Raw genomic sequence first — 22171 nt, forward strand, 5'->3', positions numbered from 1 at the left:
TGGAGAAATTGCCCAGTTCAATTTTCCACATTGCACATCCCGAGCCACATAGGTTAACATGGCAAGAAGTTATTAACTAATAATTCCCGCCAGGAGAACCATAAAAGTATATTTTAAGGACTTACTAGAATGGTATTGATAAATCCAACAAAATGCTATTGTTGTTGGATTTATCCTAAAATGTACATACAAGAAGGTATGAGGCTTACTTGTCTGTAAGCCAAAAGCCAGCCTTCCAGGGCTCTGTCCGGACAAGTCAGAGTTAAGTGGATTAGCCAGGCTGCTTTGATTAGGTGATAAGTAGCCCTGGGGTGAAGGAGTCATTCTGGGAGGAGAGAGTTCTGCTACACAAGAATGCCAGGGGAAGGAGTTTTAAACAATCTTCAATAAAAGGAGGAGAAACCAGTTTAATTTACAGCCCTACTCTTTGAACCCAGCCAGATGACAGGCTTAAGGAAGGAATGTTCAGATGCCAGGGGGAGGGATAACATGTAGATGACCAATCATGGAGGATGGTTTAGACCTCGTGCCTCTCTGCTGGGACTTCAGCCATATTGAATTTTGGAGCATTAGTGATTTCTGGGAGACCATTGTGCCACATTTAAGAGAATATGGTCATGCTCTGGGGAGTCGTCCTGCACCTCATTGGACAGGGGGGCCATACTGTGTGACCCCAGAGAACACTGAATAGGTATCTGAGAGGGGCAGTGACTCTCAGATCTGCTGCTTGAAACCTAAGAAGAAGGATCCATGCTGGAAGTTTGATGTGCATCAACCAGGCCCTGCACTCTGACTGTGCCTACTGCACAATCTGTAACTGTGAGAAAGTGCCATATTTCTTTCTTGCATGGTATGCCACCACTTTTTGCTGAATTGCTGAATGTACTTTGACTGAGTGTACCCTGGACTCCTGCCAATCAGGTGCCCAGGACCTATGTTCCTTCCCTAAAAACAAACCAGACCCAAATTGTCAAACCCTGGCCACATGTCAGCCCCTGGTAAATGGTACCCAGGGCCTTGTGTCCAGGGAAGGCCTCCAAGAGCTGCAGCACTCCTTGTGCCACCCTTAGGGGCCCTCTACCCTTACACACACACACTGCCTTTGCAGGCTGAGTGTTTGGGTGCAAGACAAAAACAAAGTCGACATGGCACACATCCCTGTGTGCCATGCCCATCACCTACACTGCCATGGCATACATCAGTCACCCCTCTAGCTGGGTGCCTTATGCCAATGGTGTGGGCACAGGAGCCCTGTGCCCCTACAGTGCCCAGGTCCATTCCTGGGCACTGTAAGTGCAGTGCTGCCATTTAAGAGTCCATGGTGCTGAGAGCTCGTCAAACACGAGCTCCACAGCACCATAATGGCGACACTAAAGACTGAGAAGTTTGGTATCAAACTTCTCAGCACATTAAACCCACAATGATGCCAGTGTGGGGTTTAATGTACACAGCACCCCAGAGGGCATCTTAGAGGTGCCCCCTTTAACCTAACCTCCAATCCACGTATGCTCTGAGGCTGCCTAGGCTGCCACCCAGCAGATATGTTGCTGGACACCTGGGTAGGAGAGCCCCTGCTCTCCTGGGCCTGTAACAATGCACATCCTGGGCGAGGTGCTAAACCTCCTCCCCCAGGATGGGCAGGGGGAAGCTTCAAAGGCATGCCGCCTCTGTGAGCTTTCCCAGGCCCCTGCAACCCCCCCACTCTGGCGGGAAGCTTTGGCTGGAAACCCCAAATAAGGACAGAGGATGTGCCAGCCTGCCAACCCCACCCCTCAGGTGGGGGAGTCGAGGTGAAGCACATCTCCGGGCTCTCGCATCTTGAAGATGGGGAGCCCTACCATATCAGGACTAGGCTACTGCCCCCCTCCCACAAGAGGCAGGATAGGGGGTGTACCCACCCCAGGACAGGGTCCCATTGGTCCCTGCCCTTCACCTACCTATAACGCCCCTAAATCTAGTATTTAGGGGCACCCTGAACCTTCCTTCCCCAGATTCCAGATTCAAAACTACGGAGAGCAAGAAAAAAGAAGACCTGCCCTGCAGCTGCTGAAAAGAGGAAGACACCAACTGCTTTGGCCCCAGCCCTACCGGCCTGTCGACCCTCGAACCTGCTCCTGCTACAACCCGGCATCTCTTGTGGCTAGCAACCTCACCAACCCCGGAGGACCTGGCTACCTTTTGGCTCTAAGCCCCTGGGACTCCCATGAGTAGAGGCTCTACTCGAAACCTATCTCTAACCCCTGGCAGCAGCCCGGAACCGCGAACCCATCACACTCTGCACCAGCCGAGCCTGGCCAGTACCGGAGTGAACAAAGACCCTGAGGATGACCCCACGGCGACTGTGACCCCGAGTCCGGCACCCAATGACCTCCCTCGACACTCCTGAAGAAGTCTGCAGCCTCAGAACAAGGTGCCCGCCCCCAACCGCGATCGACAGAGGGTAAGATTTCCCAACACCAAAAGGCACCCCTGCACGCGGCACCCCACAGCCCCCTGTGCCCAATCCTGGGGTACCTACCTATCCTCCAACTACCCAACTTACCTCTCGAAGTGGTGGTGGCACCTGAAGAGTCCTCATCCTCGAGCTTGCAGTCTTTTTCTAAACCGGAGATTTCCCATTGAAATCCATTGAGCGCCCGAAGGCTCAAAAGCCCTCTGCACCCAGCCGCCCGAGTGGCCCAGGCAGTGAAAACTCTACACCTACCTACTTCCCCACTTGCCCTGAGTAAGTGACCAGGAGCCCAGCTCCCAAAGCAGCGTGGCTTGCCAGTCAGTAGCCACCAAACAAGGCCCCCCTATCCCTCATAGGATAACATTGGGCCTAACTCTCTCTGCACCCGGCCGCCCTAGAGCCGCTGAGGGTGAACCAACTGTACCTACCTGACCCTGGGAGACCCCCTGAGACTGTGCCCAGAACCTCAACTCTGCCAGTCGAGTACTTACCCTTAAACCGCAAACTCTATTTTCCTCATAGGGTAAAATTGACTGGCTTTTTCCTGAAATTTCTTCTAAGTGTGGACTTTTCAAATCTTCAAATATTCACCAAAAATCAGCCGAGTGACAAAAACGAATTTACTCACCTGCTCTTAGGTGAGCTCCCAGTGCTGGATCTTGGTGCCCAGCACTGACTCTGAAAAATACTTACAACTGTACTTACCCTTAACTCAATTTTCTTCCATAGGAAACCATTGACTGTTTTTCTGTGAAATTTCTTCTAAGTGTCGATTTCTGCAATCTTTAAATATTATTCAAAAATCGTATAATATCTGAAAACGTAATTACTTACCTGTTTTGGATAAAGGTCCCAGTACTGAGTCTAGGCACCCAGTACTGGATTACAAAAGTAACGAGAACATACTGTACCTGTAACCTGAATTATGTTCCATAGGGAATCATTGACTGTTTTCTAATCATTACAGTAATTAAGTCGACTTTCATCACTTGATTCTGAGAACGGACCCAGGACTGAATCTAGGATCCAGTCCTGGAATTCCAAAAGTAATCTAAAAAGTAATCTGTTGCAAATAACTTGAATTTACCATTGAGCTCAATATATTGTTGTGTTTAAAAATAGAGTTGCCTACTGCAACCACTTGTAACTGTTTACTAAAGTCTATTGCATATTGCAAAAGTATTTATATGAAACATCTCCTGTTGAGAAAGTAGATTTTAAATCAAAGTGATGGTTCTAAAATAAAACAAGCATATATTTTTTTATATATAAACCATTGGCCTAGAGTTCAGTTATTGAGTGTGTGAAACCATTTGCTGAGTGAGTGTGTACAACAAATGCTTTACACTGTCCTCTGATACTGCCTTCCTGCTCGACCAAGCTACCACTTTAGAGAGTAAGGTTATATCTAAGTTTAACCTCTGTCAAACCCTGGGAGACTGTGGACTCTGTACACCCTGTACCTATTAAGGAACAGTATATACAGAGCCACTTTCTCACAGTAACTACAGCCCTGTAGATCAAACCTGCTTCTAAAGGACTAAAGAGTGGACTCCCTGCAAGCTACAGGTTAACAGAGCTCACCTGGACCATCACCACCAAGAATCCTCAGCCTGGAGTACTACCAGTGGATTTGTAAGGGTTTTGTTCAAGTTGATAGTGGGAGTTGAAGTCCAAAACTTCCAAGGACCATCTTGGAGCTTCCAGACCATTGGAGTAAGTTTTGGACACTATTGGACCCTCAAAGGAACTTCAGGAAGAAGTTTGGATAAACTTTGGAAAAAAAGCTCCATAAGTGGACTTTCTACCTGGCCAGCCAAGCCGGTGACCCTCAGCGGCGAGCCGGCCTGCCCTTCAGGTTCGTCCAGGTGAAAAGCTCCGGAGGCCCGACATCTAGAGTTTGACCGGAAGTTGGCTGGAACCCAAGGCAACAAACCCTCCCCGAATCAATCCGGACTGGTGAAGAGCATCAACGGACCCTGGGAGAAAATGCTCCGCCAAAGTTTTCAAGTCTGATCACAGAAAAGGTGACCGAGACCAACCGCGAGAGTCAAGCCACCCACCTTCAACCGCGAGCAAGCATGGATCTCTGGTTGATCCCAAAAGTCTCCGGAGGTCTGAATTTCATAAGTTTGACCGGGAGATCTTCGCAAAGCAAGCCGGTGAATCCTCACCAAAGCCGGACTGACCGCTTCGAGGGACCATGGAAAAAACTGCTCCAGAAAGTTTCCAAGTTCGAAGGTAAAAACTCTGACCGAAACCTACGGCGAGGGGTAGCCACGCAGGGCTTCATCACGGTCGGCCTGAAACTTTGACTTTGTCCCACTCTAGCACAACCAGATGTCCCAATAGAGGCTATAGGTTTCTATGTGCTACAAAGTGCTAAATCTTTAAAAATTCATATCTCCAGATCCTTACATCGGATTTATTTTGGTGTCATTTGGTGCCGTTACTGGGCCATAAGCGAGTCACGGGGGCTTTGGGAAAGGAACATCGCTCCTCACGTAGCAGACCCATAGCTGCTGCTCTGCAGGTCTATGACTCAAAGGCAGTCAACACAGCTTTGTATGGTGCAGAGCTGTGGGGGCTTGATAAGATACCAGAGCAGAGTAGATCCAATCAAATTCCTCAGGAACCTAGTGATTCTGCCCCAAAACACCCCACTCACTCCTCTAATGGTCGATATGGGCAGGTGCTCTATCCGTGATAGAGTGAGGCTTCTCCCACTGCCCTTTTTGGGCTCGCATTAGGAGGACCCCGTAGCTTCTGCCCTATGCGGAAGCCCTAATAGAGGTCATCCGTCTAGACACATGCAATAAGGTAGGGTGGATCAGAAACGTCAAGAAACTGGTGTCAGATGTAGGGCTCCAGGCCCTATGGGAAAACCAAGATCTACTCCTGTATCGAAAGGAGGTAGTAAAGCAACATTATTGGGAGTGGGTTGAGCATAAAGAAGTTTCCATGCCCAACCTGGAGAAACGGACCATAGAATTTTATTTCCACAAACAGGTCAGGCTACTGGAACGTTACCTAGATCTAATTAAGGCTTCCTAGGACAGGATGCTATAAACCCAATTCAGGATTGGTACCCTTCCTGGGAGCGAGGTAACAGCTAAGTGGCACCTAAATGCTCCAAGCCCGAGCACCTGTCCAGGATGCAAGGCATCAGGCGAGTCCGTTGCACATGCATTGTTTGCATGTCCGGCATATGTGCAACCCAGGTCCAAATGGCTAAAAGCGATATGCCGGCCATTGGGCACACGGAACCATCGAGAAGCCTTGAGCATTTTTAAATCGGATCCTAGACCATTTTTTACCTGTGGAGTGGCCAAGTTCTTAAGCCATATGTGGGGCATCAGGAGGAAGGCACTGATGGGAGAACACCATGGGTACATATCAGTTTGACCTCCAGACCAAGATGTCCTTTGGCTTATTAGTCTCCCCACCCACGTAATCTCGGATCTTCTCAGACGCTATGCACAAGCACTTTATTGTAAATAATTACCTTGCAATTTTCCCATGAGCGGGCCCAAGAGGGAAAAACATGACAGCGGGTTATGAAAAGCAAACTACCGTATTGTCATTGTTGTAACATCTTGCTGGATCCTTTTTCCCCACAGATTGTTTTAAGCATATTTTACCTTTTCAATCAACTTGTTTGCTCTTTTTAAAATCTTACTTTTCTCTCTTTTTTAACGTTCCTAATGTGGTATTTTCAAATCAAATGAATATTATTGCTTGTAAAAATTAGTCTAGATGTTGAATTGTCTCCCAATCGTCTCCTGTTGAAAAGGCATGGTACTTCTTCACTGGCCTATACTCTGGCCTATACTTTCCTAGGTCTATCTGACTAGTTGTAAGTAGCTGCATTGTGCGTCTTAAATTACTGTACACAGTCTTACTTTGATGTTTTTTTTATAGGAAGAACGCAGCAGAAATAACACTGTTGTGGAAGGAAGACCCTGCATGTCTATTGCAATGCGTTTTATGTATCGCTTATTTCTACTTTATTTGTATTTAATTGTTTTCCAGCTTTTAGGACACGTGTGTCGAAATAAAGCTTATATTGATAGATTGATTAATTGGTGTTGGATAATTGTGTGTTGTGTCTTAATTATTGACAGAATTGTTTTTTTTTTAAAATGCTTTGCATACCCGTCTTTGACGTTAAGCCTGCCTGCTCGTAGCCAAGCTACCAAGGGTTGAGCATTGGAATAATTATCTAAGACCTATTTTGAGCCCAATACGTTAATGGTATTATTGCCAGTGGTAGATGCATATTTACCACTATTAATCTACTTTCCAACACTCTTTCTTAATCCTCTAAGCTGTGCTGCTAGCTGCTTCTCCGGTCGCGTCATTAACTTCCCCGTCTTTCTAAATCCTCTAGCCGGTGCTGCAGCTACCTCTATGGTCCTAATAGTAATTCTTCATTCTAAGTCCTCTAGGCAGTGCTGCAGCTGTGTCTGTTCATATATCCACTACATTCCAAAACAAAACAAATAGATAAGACATTGTCCTTTACAACACCAATAGCTCTAACTCTGACAAATGCAAGGCCTATTGCATTACAAATGCTTGTTATATAAAGGTAGAACAACACTTCCTTTCCAGGTAGGCAGAATAAATAATTGCAGACAACAATATTGAAACACCAGACACAGCAAAAGAGCTCACCCAGAAACTTCTTGTTTGATAAGAGATATCAGAGTTCATCCGGGCCCAGCATACCTTGAGCACTTGATAAAGCCCTCTATAGCCTCCCAAGAAGACATGCCATATACGTTCAAAGAGGCATTGGTGGCTTATAACTGCAAGATATATCGGGTCCACTCTGCGTTAGATATAGGAATGGCCTCTGCCTTAATTCTGGAATCACAGTATTCGGCTATTAAACACCAAAATGTATGGGAGTCACCAGAAAAGGTGACTTCTCTCAACTTAATCCATTTCTGGTCCTCCTACCTCCTTTGTTCAGACACTTTTAATCTAGCTCTCACCCGCTTCAACAAATTGATTTCCATTTGCCTCAGTAACGAAGGCAGCTTGACTTGTTTCCTCACTAAGGAATTTATATTGCGTTTTACCTTTTTTACCTTCCAGAGGATAGCCACAGAGGGTTTAGCATTAGTAATTCTATTTTACTCTCACAAGATCAATACAGGGACAACTGCTTTACAGACCAGAGAAAATGATTATCTAGTGAAGAGCCAGAAGGGCCTATCTAAACTTGATGTTTTAACATAAGGGGCCAAATTTAACATGTTATTTGACCAAAAAGTACGCCCTTATTGTTATAAACAATAATGCCATTTCTGGAATTCCAGGACTCAAGCACCTTAAACTCTAAATCAATAGCCACTGAGAGAATACAGTGATCACTTAAATCCATCCTAATTACCTCAAATTAAGTACAAGCACCAAATATTTGGTAAGATACCACCATTTAATCAATTAATGATTGCCTTCGAGAAGAACGAAAAGTGAAAGACTGGAGAGTCCTCTGAGAACCTGCCATTCAAAGCAATTAAGTCACTTGATCTCAGGCAATCCAGGAAAACTAGACTCGCCTATCTGATCTAATATTTCCAGGTAAAATTACCTCTGGAAATCGCCATACCCCATCCAACTCGGAGTTTCCAAGGTCAGAAAAGACCAGTTCGTGATTTTGGCATAAAAATCTCAAACAATGATAAACAATGTGCATTCTTCCGAAACACTAATACTGTGTACAAAAAAACAACATAAAATCAACTAAAGAATCAGACAGCCTCACATTGGGGGATATAAACATTTACAAAAAGAAAGGTTAAATACGGTCCTCCAGTCATATTGCACAGGGCTAACTTTAAGCGGATGCAAAGTTTTGAGGAATGAACAAACACCTTGGGGTTCCAATTACACTACTGCTTTGTAAAATGGCTATACCTCCACTGGTGTGACATTTTACCAAGGGTTTTGCTGCACAAGAAAAACAACATTTTCATATTGAAAATAAGGACATATCCAAGTTTCCTTTAAGCAAATTATCAAAGGAGACAAAAACGCATTAAAAAGTTTAACTTGGAATTAGACCCAAGCGGCTACCTCTGCAGCATTGTAGGTTTTATGTTTCTTTTTGAAGCGTAATAGAAGTGACCAGTAGGCACCCAGGAGCTACTGCAACCATTTCTAGATCCTTCTACTAAATGTAAAAGGCACCTAAAGATAGAGATCCAGAATGCAGTGCCTTATATTATCTATCTAACACTTATTTTGGGTGATATACTGCAACTTACTGTTACAAAATGTATTTGTTTTTGGGTTTGCAATTATATTTATATAACCAAGTAGTGAGAATAGAAAGAATCTAGAAGTTTAACATCTACAATCTTAACATATGGTCATAACAATAATATGCGCATTGAGCACCACAACAGTCACAAAACAGCGAAGGTGTTTTGCGATATCTGTCGATTTGTCAAGGCGTTTAACATTTTGGAAAGTTCATGTGATGAAAATGTTTGAAAGGAATCAGAGATGTGTTAGTATCTCTCCAGGATGTTAGAAGGAAAAACACTGAGTATCGTGTAGCAGAATAAATGTAGTTCTTATTACGTCCTCTCCTTTAAGCAGATAATCTGTGATTGGAAATCCAAAAGAATTGTACAAAGGAAGGCAGTTAACATCAGAGCACAACTCTGCCCGGTTGTATAAATCTTACTGTTACAAACCTTTTTGAGTTTTGGGATTGTCATAAATTGCAGTACATCACCCAAAACAAATATGCTATGTAAAATAAGGAAATCTGTGTGCTGGATCGCTATCTGTAGGTGTTTCTTACAAATAGTACATTTATTTTAAAATGTGTTGTTGATAGAGGGGTAACTATCGACTTGTTAGCACTTTGCAATGTACTATAAACTCTTTAATTACCTCTTTCTTTGTACTGGAAACTGATACATTTCCAGTCACCTGCCTAGTGTGATTAACAAGGTCACATGGTGAGTAATCTACAGGTAAACATATTCATCAGAAAGATGTAGAATCAATTGACTAATGGATATGCTAGAGGCCACTCCCCACATCCAGAAAGCACTGCTCCAAGGATGTGTTCCAATCAATTACATCACCATCATGCTGTTGCAAAGGCACAATCTACAACTGTACACAATAAACAAAGAGTAACTTTTTTGACAATGGAGTTATATAAATGCCTGAAAGCGTTCCCAAAGGGAATTGAAATGACTTTATAGCTCATCAAAAACAAACCATGGATAGCTTCTACTGCCCAATTGTACATTAATATGGAACCCCTCCCATTCCCTTAACGGACAAGCAACCCAATACATTAACTCTGAAGTCTTTCCATAATTAAATGTACCTTAGGTTGGCTATTCCTCCCCCCCCCCCCCCCCCTCCACTTGCCAAGAAACATTACCCTGGCTGCTGTCCTCTTCAGTGCTGCTGAAGTCATCCTCATAATAAGTGTTGGAGTCAGTTGAGGCGCTAGCATCGCTACTAACAGAGCCCTTCCTCTGCCGCTGAAGAATGCATGCCTGAAAAGAAATAGAATGTCAGCACAGCAAAAAGGGTAAGAATCACAATAGCATGCATTGCATTCATTGATCTTTCCTTCCCCACATGAGAGTTAAGATAAATCAGTAGAGAAAATGTAATTAGAGTAACAATTATATGCATGTATTCTACTGTTCTTGTGCGAAAGTATCTCTTGACATAGTTCTCACCCGCGTTTTGCCTGGAATAAGATGTGGTTTCGATTGTGGTGCACAGGTCCCTGCCAAAAAGGTTCCCTGTGCTAGTGCTTCTTCCCTAAAACTGTACCAGGACTGGCAACTTCAGCTCCCTGTAAGTCCCTAGTAAATGGTACCCCTGATAACTAGGGCACGGGAACTGAAGGCCATGCCACTGCCGCTTGCTCGCCTTGGTGAAGCGTAAAAAAAAGTTCACATGGCACACTGCCTGTGTGCCATGCCAACCAGCACTACCTAAGGTATAAGTAAGTCACCTTCTTAGCAGGATTTACAAGCCGTAAAACAGGGTGCACTATATCTCAGGTGTGGGAATATCTGTCTGAGCATATATGCCCCTACAATATTTAAGTCCATTCTGTAGGAAGCTGGCTCTGTATATACTATATCAAAGTACGGTATAGTGTGCACAGAGTCCAGTGGATCCCCAAAGGCCTACAGAAGTAAAAGTAGAGAATACCTTACTCTCTATTTGTGGTAGTGTAGGCGAGCAGTAAGGCTTTATCAGACGGTAGTGTTAAGCATTTATTGTATACACTCAGGTAAGAAATTATTTCACACACTCAAAGACTAAACTCTGACCAATTGGTTTTGCATTCAAATATTTCTTTGTTGTATTTTATTATTAGAAACAAGTCAGACTTGCTGCAGGTAAGTAAAATAATACTTCTCATGTAATACAGTTGAAAGCCGTTGAATGCAGTTACAGGTAGGTCAAATATTCAGAAACAGTTGAAATTAGTTTAGTTACATTTCGATTCATTTTTAAGTTACTTTTCAGATTACTTTTTCTACTCTGATATGCCTAGATATCACACTGCAACATTTCCTGGATAAAAGGCGAGTAAAACAGTTTTTATCAAAACAGTTTTTTAGATTTCCATACAAAACACCCACAACACTAAAGTTTTTCAGAGGAAAACAGTCAATGCAATCCTATGGAGAAAAATGGGGTTATCGTTTTGCAGGTAAGTAAACTGTCTTGAAGGCTGAATTTCTGGGATTAGAACAAGTGTTGCCCCAGTGTCAAGGATGCACTCGAAAAAGCACCCACAGCGGCACTAGGGCAGCCAGGTGCTGAGGCCCAGTGTTATCCAATGGGGACTAGGGGGCCTCCGGTTGGTGGTCGCTCAAGAGCAGGCCACAAGGTTGTGGGAGCGGTTCAAGTTAGCACAGCACAGAGGTGGCCAGGTGCAGGGTGCTGTTTTCACGTCGGGTGCCTTGTTTTCGATGGAAATTCTCCAGTTGTAACAAAATGCAGGCTCGAGGATGAAGATCTTCTGGAGACGACCACCGTTGAGAGGTAAGATGGGACGCAGTCGGTTGGGCCACCCAAGGCGGTGGGGCGTCTGGTGCAGGGGGTCTTTTGGTGTCGGGTTTTTCTTACCGGCTCCGGTCACGGTGATCCTCCTGAAAGGGGCTGCAGGCGTTGTCTGAAGACTGGAGGTAAGTCAGGGATCACAAGATCCCAGGTCAGGATAGCCAGGGAGATCTCCTCATGGTATTGGGTCACTACCTCGGGCGCCGGGTACAGAGTGGTGTAGACTCGTGGATTTGGCTGGAGCCAGAGTCTGTTGGTGAGCAAATCCGGTGCTCCGGGGAGACAAAGTAATTTCAGTGAAGGCAGGGCAGGTCCTCCAGGTTCTGGGGTGGGGGGTGGGGCGGGGTGCTGTCTCCAGGACACGCCAGGATTCCACTGGAGCAGGTCGAGGTCGGGACAGGCTGGTAGGGCTGGGGCCAAGTCAGTTGGTGTCCTCTTTTTCCTTCAGCACTGCGCCTCGGTCCTCCTTGTTTCTTCTTGTCTGAGGAGGCAGGGTTCAGTGTTGCCCCTAAAGAACAGGTTACTTACCTTCGGTAACGCTTTTTCTGGTGGATACAGTATCTGCCTGTGGATTCCACACCTTTTGAATTACCCTTTGCGCAGCATTCCACAGAAAAAGTTTTCATATCTCTCCCACGTCGACAAGGATATCACAATGGTACAGCTCTGCCCACGACTCCGTGTGACGTCATCTGAGCCATAAGAAGACCTCGTCGGCAAGCTGTCAGTTTCACCCATTTCTTTTGTGGCTTTGAGGCGAACAGGTGAACCGACAACATTTTGCAAGTATACACAGTATACAGTATATGCACAAATATACACAGTATACGATTCAAAGAATAAAGGAAACTGGAAATTCTAAAATAGACATTTCCTAGCAACAAGCATCATATCATTTCAAATGACGATGAAATACAAGAATGTCATACATAAAACTATTTTCAGTATAATTAGGCCGACAACGGGGAGGCAGGTGGGTCAGTGACGAATCCACAGGCAGATACTGTATCCACCAGAAAAAGTGTTACCGAAGGTAAGAAACTTGTTCTTCTGATGGATACATCTGCCTGTGGATTTATCACCTTTTAAGTTGAATCCCCAAGCAGTCCCACCTCTAAGTGTGGACTTTTCAAATCTTCAAATATTCACCAAAAATCAGCCGAGTGACAAAAACGAATTTACTCACCTGCTCTTAGGTGAGCTCCCAGTGTTGGATCTTGGTGCCCAGCACTGACTCTGAAAAATATCTACAACTGTACTTACCCTTAACTCAATTTTCTTCCATAGGAAACCATTGACTGTTTTTCTGTGAAATTTCTTCTAAGTGTCGATTTCTGCAATCTTTAAATATTCTTCAAAAATCGAGTTGCCTACTGCAACCACTTGTAACTGTTTACTAAAGTCTATTGCATATTGCAAAAGTATTTATATGAAACATCTACTGTTGAGAAAGTATATTTTAACTCCAAGTGTTGGTTCTAAAATAAAACAAGCCTATATTTTTTTATATATAAACCATTGGCCTAGAGTTCAGTTATTGAGTGTGTGAAACCATTTGCTGACTGAGTGTGTACAACAAATGCTTTACACTGTCCTCTGGTACTGCCTTACTGCTCGACCAAGCTACCACTTTAGAGAGTAAGGTTATACCTAACTTAAACCTCTGTCAAACCCTGGGGGACTGTGGACTCTGTACACCCTGTACCTATTAAGGAACAGTATATACAGAGCCACTTTCTCACACTTCTTCGAAGAAAAACAAAGTGCAAACATTAAAGCCCAACACCAGATGGCGATCTATGCCAACACATATGATCGACAGCTCATCTCAGCCTCAAACATACCGGTTGGAGTGGAGGGCGCAGAAAAAAGGGAAATGACGTCAGCATGCCAGTGAAGTCTTATGGCTCCGATGACGTCACACAAATTAACGAGTGGAACCATACCATTGTGACGTCCTAGTCGATGTGGGACAGCTATGAAAAAAAGTTTAAATGGAATGTTGCGCAAAGGGTAATTCAAAATGTGAGGAATCCACAAGAAGATTTAGCCATCAGAATACTAAATTTAGGGGCATTTCAGGTAGGTAAAGGTTGGGAACAATGGGACCCTTCCTTGGGGTGGGTACAACCCCCATCATACCGCCATCCAGTGGGAAGGTGGCATGGCCTTCCCACTCTGGTTGGCTGGGCCCCTAGTGGTAGCTATGGAGAACAGCCTTCAGGCTAAGTCTCGAAGGAAGGAGCTTGGTTTACCAGATTATAACCTCCTGAATGACCAAATGAAAGGAGAACCACACAAGGAATATATAAAATATATGTATTTTTTTATTACTAAACACTCTCTACTAACCTCTTTATGAGATTAGAGAACAAAGCACACAATATTAAATCACTAGAACGACAGTAAATAGCACAATACACAGTGGGCTCCAGGGGGAGACCCAACCATATACTAATAAAGTGGTATAACAACCACAACTTGACTAGACAGTGCCTAGAGCACGTAGAATCGTTTGGACCCCAAGGAACCACCCAAGGTAGTGACACAGGGGACCCACAGAGGACGGGTGCAGTGTGTGAACACAGGCGCAAGCCCCGTGCAACTCTATGGGAGAGTCGCGGTTGGAATTTTAAAGATTAAGGACAATTCGGAGAGGACTTTAAGCAAACCATGTTAAAAATAGAAGGTTCTAAGGCCAGCACCCTTGGGAGTACCGAGATACCCGTGTTACCTATCCCAGAGGAGCCGGGTGCATAGGGGTCAAGTGATGTCGGAAACCTTCGTAGTTTTCAATGGCGTGATGCGGAAAAGTGCTGCTGCCGTAGAGATGAAGCGTCTGGCGTGATCCAAGCCTGGATCGGAGAGGAGAAGAACCTGAAAGAAGAGGGGACAAGGTCTGGGTCACTTCACAGTGACCTGGGGCACGATAGACTAATACCCACCGATGCCGGGTGTTTCAGGTGAGAAGAGGTGAAGCTTGACTCTGCAGCCACGGGGACCAGGAGACGTCGACCAAAGTTCGGAGGTGAGCTGTCCCACGAAGGATGTAGAGTGCTGGGGGGTCAATGTCCGGATTGAACACCAAAAAGCTTGGCAACTGTAACCCACTCGGGCCGAGGAATGATGCTTCGGTGAGGACCAGCAAGTTCCTGGGGACTCTCCAAGCTATGGAGAGTCAGGGCACATCTGGAGCAACCAGGAAAGCTCACGGAAAGTCAAAGTTACATTCACAGGGACCCACAGGACAACGGAACAGGGATCGCGAAGGGACCTCGAGCCGAATCCCAAAATACCAGCCCACGGAACACTTGTGGAGTGTAGGCCGGAAATCTTTGGTGGAATTACTGCTCGGGGTCAGGACTACAAGTAGCCCAAAGCACAGCCTCAGGGATCGCCAAGAAGCATATGCTGCTGCAAATGTACGGGGTGCACAGGGGTTCGGGTTGCATGGTCCCCACGAGGGATATGGGCCTTAGAATTGCTGAGAGCACAGATCAACCTCAGAGACCTCAGGAACCCACCTCCTATGTTGCAGAAATCTTTGGAGTCCTCAGGAGCTCAGGAGATGCAAACCTGCCAGATTCGTTTCAGGTGCCTGCCTTGCAGGGGAGTAACTCCTTTACTCCAAGGGAGATTCTTCAGTCATCCAGCGTCGTGCAGATCGTCAAAATTACTTGCTTTCTGTAGCAGAGTTTAGTCCAGGTAAAAACTAAAGTCCTGTAGTCAGGGGTTCCTACTTCATACCCAAGGAAGGGTTGGGACAAACTCTGGGGACCTGTAAGAAAGTGGCTCTGTATATACTGTTCCCAAATAGGTACAGTGTGCACAGAATCCACAGTCCCCAGAGGTTTGGCAGAGGTTAAAGTTAGATATAACCTTACTCTATAAAGTGGTAGCTTGGTCGAGCAGTAAGGCAGTATCAGAGTACAGTGTAAAGCATTTGTTGTACACACAGTAAGCAAATGGTCTCGCACTCAAGAACTGAACTCTAGGCCAATGGTTTGTATATAAAAATATATGCTTGTTTTATTTTAGAACCAACAATAGGTATCAAAATATACTTTCTCAGAATGAGATGCTTTAGATAAATACTTTTCCATAGGCAATAGACTTGAATGCAATGTTACAGTTGTTTCAATAGGCAACACAATTTCAAACACAATTATACATTGAGCTCAATTGGAATTTCTAGTTAAATGCAATAGATTACTTTTTGGATTACTTTTCTTACCACAGGACTGGATCCTAGATTCAGTCCTGGGACATCTCCTGTAAACAGTTGAGTAAAAACGTTTTGGTTACAGTTATGATTTTTAAGGATTATTATTGTATTTTAAAAGTTGACACAAACTTTTTCACATAGAATCACGAATGGACATCTCCTGTAAACAGTTGAAACAATGTGATTTTGTTATACAGGCTATTGTTAACGAATATTTGTAAGTTTGCAAAATCGACACTTGGAAGAAATTCTGGTGAAAACCAGGCAATGTTATCCTATGGAAGGAAAATCCAGTTTAGGTAAGTACGGTTGTAATTACTTTTCAGGGTCAGTGCTGGGCACCAAGATCCAGCACTGGGATCTCTCCTGATAATAGGTGAGTAAATTCGGTTTTGTAATTCGGCTGATTTTAGATGGATATTTTAAAGTTTCAAAACTCGACACTTAAAAGAATTTCCAAGAGAAACCAGTCAATGTTACCCTATGGAAGAAAAGTGAGTTATCGGCGTTTGGGTAAGTACTCGACTGGCAGAGTTAAGGTTCTGGGCATAGACTCAGGGGTCTCTCAGGGTCAGGTAAATTCAGTTATTACACCATCAGCGGCACAGGGGGAGCTGGGTGCAGAGTGAGTTAGGCCCAATGTTATCCTATGGGAGGCAGTGGGCCTTTGGTTGGTGGCTGCTGGCCAGCAGGCCACGCGGCTGTGGGAGCTGGGCTCCTGGTCACTTGCTCAGGGCAAATGGGGAAGTAGGTAGGAGTAGAAGCTGCACTGCCAGGGGAACTCGGGTGGGTAGTTGCAGGGAGCTTTTGAGCCGTCGGGCGCTCAATGGATTGCAACGGAGAAGCTCAAGAACGAACAAAGGCTGTAAGCTCGGGGACGAAGATTCTTCAGGTGCGACCACCATTTCGAGAGGTAAGTTGGATAGTTGGAGGAAAGGTAGGCACCCAGGAGTTGGGCACAGGGGGCCGCAGGGCGCCGGGTGCAGGGGTGCCTTTTGGTGTCAGGAAATCTTACCCTCTGCTGGTCGCGGTTGGAGGGGTCCCTGGTTCTGAGGCTGCAGGCGTCGACAGGAGCGTCAAGGTGGGTCCTTGGGTGCTGAATTCGGGGTCACAATCGCCGGGGGGACGTCCTCGAGGTCTTTGTCCACACGGACACAGGCCAGGCTTGGCGGGTGCAGTGTGTGCAGGGTTCTCAGTTCCTGGCTGACGCCAGGGGTCAGTTTTGAGCTTTGAGCAGTACCACTGCTCGTGGGAGTCCCAGGTAGTCAGAGTCACAAGGCAGTCAGGTCCTCCGGGGTTTTTGAGGTTGCTGACCACTGGAGATGCCGGGGTTTAGCAGGAGCAGGTTCGAGGGTCGACAGGCCGTTAGGGCTGGGGCCAAAGCAGTTGGTGTCTTTCTCTTGTTAGCAGCTGCACGGCAGGTCTTCTTGTTACGGAATCTGGATCGGAGGAAGGAAGGTTCAGGGTGCCCCTAAATACTAAATTTAGGGGCGTTACAGGTAGGTAAAGGGCAGGGACCTTCCCTGGGGTGGGTACACCCCCTATCCTGCCACTCTCCTGTGGGAGGGGGGCAGTAGCCTAGTCCTGATTGGGCAGGGCTCCCCATCTTCAAGATGGCGAGAGCCCGGAGATGTGCTTCACCTCGCCTCCCCCACTTGAGGGGTGGGGTTGGCAGAGGCTGGCACACCCCCTTTCCTTCCTTGGGGTTTCCCGCCAGTCTTCCCGCCAGGGTGGGGGGGTCAGAACCGGTAGGGGCCAGTAGCTGAGTACAGCAAGTGGTCTGGAGAAGCGAACAAAGGCGGCATGCCTTTGAAGCTTCCCCTGCCCATTCTGGAGGAGGAGACCTAGCGCCTCGCCCAGGATGTGCATTGTTGCAGGCCCAGGAGAGCGGATGGCTCTCTACCCAGTGGTCCAGCAACATGTCTGCTGTGTGGCAGCCTAGGCAGCCCCTCAGACAAGACGTGGATTGTAGGTTAGGTTCAGGGGGCAACTCTAAGTTGCCCTCTGTCGTGCATTGTACATTAAATCCCACACTGGCATCAGTGCGTGTTTAATGTGCTGAGAAGTTTGATACCAAACTTCTCAGTCTTCAGTGTTGCCATCATGGTGCTGTGGAGTTTGTGTTGACGACCTCCCAGCACCATATACTCTTAATGGCAGCACTGCACTTACAGGGCCCAGGAATAGACATGGGTACTGTAGTGGCACAGGGCTCATGCACCTGTACCCACACCACAGGCATAGGGCACCCAGCTAGTGGGGTGACTGTGGTATGCCAGGGCAGTGTGTGTTGTGGGCATGGTACACAGGGATGTGTGCCATGTCGACTCTGTTTAGTTTTGCACCAAGACACTCTGCCTGCAAAGGCAGTGTGTTTGTGTCAGGGTACAGGGCCTCTAAGGGTGGCACAATAAGTGCTGCAGTCCTTAGGGGCCTTCTCTGGTCACAAGGCCCTGGGTACCTAGTGTACCATTTACCAGGGACTGACATGTGGCCAGAGATGCCAATTGGGTTTAGGCTTCAACACAGTTTTAGGGAAGGAACATAGGCCCTGGGTACCTGATTGGCAGGAGCCCAGGGCACACTCAGTTAAAGTACATCAGCAATTCAGCAAAAAGTGAGGGCATACCAGGCAAGATAGATGGCACTTTCTCACAGGAGGACAAAGTTCCTATGCCAGGGTGCACAAAGTCACCCATGCATCAGGGTGCAAAAAGTCACCAGTGTAGTGAAACGAGAGAAAAAAAGACAATAAACAGTAGAGAAGAGAAGAAATCCTAGGTATAAAAGACCCAAATGTGAGAGGGAAGGCCAATTTACATCCTCTGCTGCCCTCACACACCCCAAGGGGTGTCATGCTTCATCATCGGGTGTTTGCTCCTCGTAGGGCCGGCGCTGCAATTCCCAACGGGTCCCCCGAAGGGTCACTTTAGCGGAGATCTTTTAAAGGATTGCCGGATGGTGCATGAGGGTGAGTGGGGAGTGGATCATAAAGAGGGTAATAAAAATACGTGCAATGTGAAAGGATAATAAAATTTATTCAAGGGTAAACATGCAGCGATATGATTTAATAGTATACCCTTGGCAGTCCAAAAAACTGCAAAAAAAATGTATTGGCCCAAAAAGGCCCATTTGCCAGGTTGTCAATATACAAGGCCAACATGTTTCACGCCTCCGTCGCCCGTAGGTCGTTAGCGCTTCTTCAGCTCCAACATGATAAAAAAGTGAAGTGCACGTGAGAAGTTGAATATAAAGATAAAAATTAAGAAATGTACCCTCTTATCTCAGCCTTGAATACATTTTATTATCCTTTCACATTGCACGTATTTTTATTACCCTCTTTATGATACACTCCCCCACTCACCCTCATGCACCATCCGGCAATCCTTTAAAAGATCTCCCATAAAGTGACCCTTCGGGGGACCCGTAGGGAATTGCAGCGCCGGCCCTACGAGGAGCAAACGCCCGATGATGAAGCATGACACCCCTCGGGGTGTGAGGGCAGCAGAGGATGTAAATTGACCTTCCCTCTCACATTTGGGTCTTCTATACCTAGGATTTCTTCTCTACTGTTTTTCTTTTTTTCTCTCGTTTCACTACATGGGTGACTTTTTGCACCCTGATCCATGGGTGACTTTCTGCACCCTGGCATAGGAACTTTGCCCTCCTGTTGATTAAAAAACTTTCTCACAGGACCCACCTACGTGAGGGTCAGGACAGAGGGGTAGCTACACCCATGTCTTTTGTCCAGTTTCGCACCAGAGCAGGAGCAAATGGCTCCTGCAACCGGTTTGAGCTGGACTATGCACAGGGACACCAAATGTGCCCCCCCAGTGCAGACATCAAAGCACTCTTGGAGTGCACCCACCCACCCCAATATACTAAAGCCTGTCTTAGAGGTGGTCACACCTCCCTGTGACAGGAAGCCTATTGTCAAGCCTTCCCCTGCTCGAGCTTGGCTCAGCAGCAGGAGGGCAGACTCGTTTCTGTGGCTGGCAGCATCCATTTTGTGATGCCCAGGTCGAGAAAGCTGGTACCGGGTAGCCCGGCATGTCACATTTGCCCCTCTAGGAGGGTGGAACCTCCGGTATGATTCCAAGGTGTTTGACACAAGACATGTTTCCATGCAGCCGTTTTAAAGTTAGCATTTACTGCGCGGTTATAATGCACTTAAGTATATATGGTTGGCTGCATCATAAACAACCACAGAAAATAGGTTCCAAAGGCTGCAGAGGGGCTCTGCTCATGCAGGTGCACCCACTCACATAAAACCCAGCACCCTGCCTTCAGGATTGATAAGGCCTGCCATAGGGGTGACTGATAGGTTTATATGTGCAGTGATACGGAAGAGATAATGAACCAATATCTAAGTAAGGGGTGCATGCACCACCTTACACAGGCTGCTGTAGCAGACCTGTGGTGTCATTTTGAATGGTCTTCGAGGGGTGGTATAATACATGCTGCAGCCCCTGGGAGGCCTCTGGGGTACCTATGCCCGGGGTACATATTATACCATATACTACGGACTGATAAGGGTACCTCAGTATCCAATCTGGAGTGTACCTAAAGTACATGCACAACCAATTTAGGGAGAAAGAAGATAGACTGGGGTCCTGATTAGCAGGATCCCAGTCAGACTAAGTCGAAAACCAGCAAAACACCTAGAAAAAAGTGGGGGTAACCATGCAGTCAGATTCCACCTTCCTACACCCGATAGCGGAAGGCTCTCGACCCAGGGTTCCAGAAACATGTCTGGAGTTGGCAGCTGGGGAGCAGCTAGTCAGCCAAGACACTACAGTCAGGTTGTTTTTCAATGGGCATCTCTAAGATTCCCTCTGAGTGCATTTTGCATTAAACCCCACACTAGCATCAGTGTGGGTTTAATGTGCTGAGAAATTTGGTATCAAACTTCCCAGTTTTCAGGAAAGTCATTATGGTGCTGTGGAGTTCTTAAGGGCAAACTCCCAGACCATAAACTCTTTATAGATTTACTGCACTAACTATGTCTAAGAATGGACTTTGACACTGTAGGGGTACAGGGCTCATGCAACTGTACCCTCACCAGTGGCACAGTGCCCTCAGCTAGAAGGGAGGCTGACCTATGCCATAGGTAGTGTGTTGTAGGCATGGCACACAGGTATGTGTGCCATGTCGACTCTTCACTTTGTTCTGCACCAACACACGCAGCTTGCAATGGCAGTGTGTGTGTCAGGGTACAAGGCCTATAAGGGTCGCACAATATGTGCTGCAGCCCTTAGAAGCCTTCCCTGGTCACAGTGCCCCTGGCACCCATGATACCTTTTACAAGGGACTTGCATGTGGCCAGAGTTGCCAACTGGGTGTGCAACAGTACAGTTTTAGGGAAAGGACATAGGCCCGGAGTACCTGGTCAGCACACTTAGTCAAAAGAGCATCAACATCAGGCAAAAAGTGGGGGGGGGGGGGGGCAACCATGCAAAAAAAGGGCACGTTCCTACACAAGCCTCACCCAAAAACAATAGAGAGGATGAGACTATCCTTTCCCTAGAGAGTCTTCATCTTCTCAGTGTAAGAACCTGGAAAGTCCATTGGCAGTCCCAGGTCCATGTTCCACTGTAAAGTCCATTCCCTGTAGTGAGATGGACCAGCGCAAAAGTTTAGGATTTTCACCTTTCATTTGCATTAGCCATTTAAGAGGTCTGTGGTCAGTACGAACTGTGAAGCGAGTACCAAACCAGTATGGTCTTTACTTTTTCAGGGGTCAAACCACAGCAAAGACCTCCCCCTCAAGGGCACTCCAACGCTGCTCCCTGGGGAGTAACCTCCAGCTTATGAGATCAACAGGCTGATCTTGACCATCATCATTGGTCTGGGATAGGACCACTCCTAACCCTAGCTCAATGGAATCAGTCTGCACAATCAACACCTTGCTGTAGTCTTGAGCTTTGAGAATTGGTGCTGAACACATTACCTCTTTCAGGCTGTCAAAAGCATTTTGACAGCTAACTGTCCAGTTTACCTTTTTCGGCATCTTCTTGGAAGGGAGTTCTGTGAGGGGTGTCACAATGGATCCACACCCCTTCACAAACCTCCTGTAGTACCCAGTCAAGCCAAGGAATGCCACAACTTGGGTCTGGGCTGTTGGAGCCTCCCAGATCAGGATAGCCTGGATCTTGGGTTGATGGGGTTGCACTTGGCCTCCACCAACAAGGCCTTCCAAGTATACAACTGTGCCCTGCCCCATCTGGCATTTGGATTCCTTGATAGTTAGGCCTGCAGTTGGCAGGGCCTGTAAAACCCTCCCTAGGTGGACCAGGTGATCCTGCCAGGTGAAGCTAAAGACCACAATTTCATCAAAATATGCTGCACTAAAGGCCTCCAATCCAGCAAGGACTTGATTCACCAACCTTTGGAAGGTGGCAGGAGCATTCTTTACACCAAAG

The 22171-nt window shown here is 46.4% G+C and overlaps 1 protein-coding gene across 14 annotated transcripts in view; it reads right to left on the reverse strand.

Moving 5' to 3' along the window:
- UBR4 (ubiquitin protein ligase E3 component n-recognin 4) overlaps positions 1–22171 on the reverse strand; it is a 1980383-nt gene that overhangs the window by 1834497 nt on the left and 123715 nt on the right. For all 14 annotated transcript variants that reach the window (XM_085609056.1, XM_085609055.1, XM_085609054.1 and 11 more), the window contains exon 14: positions 9873–9990. In XM_085609056.1, coding sequence (XP_085465182.1) covers positions 9873–9990 — 118 coding nt within the window. The remainder of the gene's footprint in view (positions 1–9872; positions 9991–22171) is intronic.

Source organism: Triturus cristatus, chromosome 1_2 (assembly GCF_964204655.1).
Source record: "Triturus cristatus chromosome 1_2, aTriCri1.1, whole genome shotgun sequence".
Classification (NCBI taxonomy): domain Eukaryota; kingdom Metazoa; phylum Chordata; class Amphibia; order Caudata; family Salamandridae; genus Triturus; species Triturus cristatus.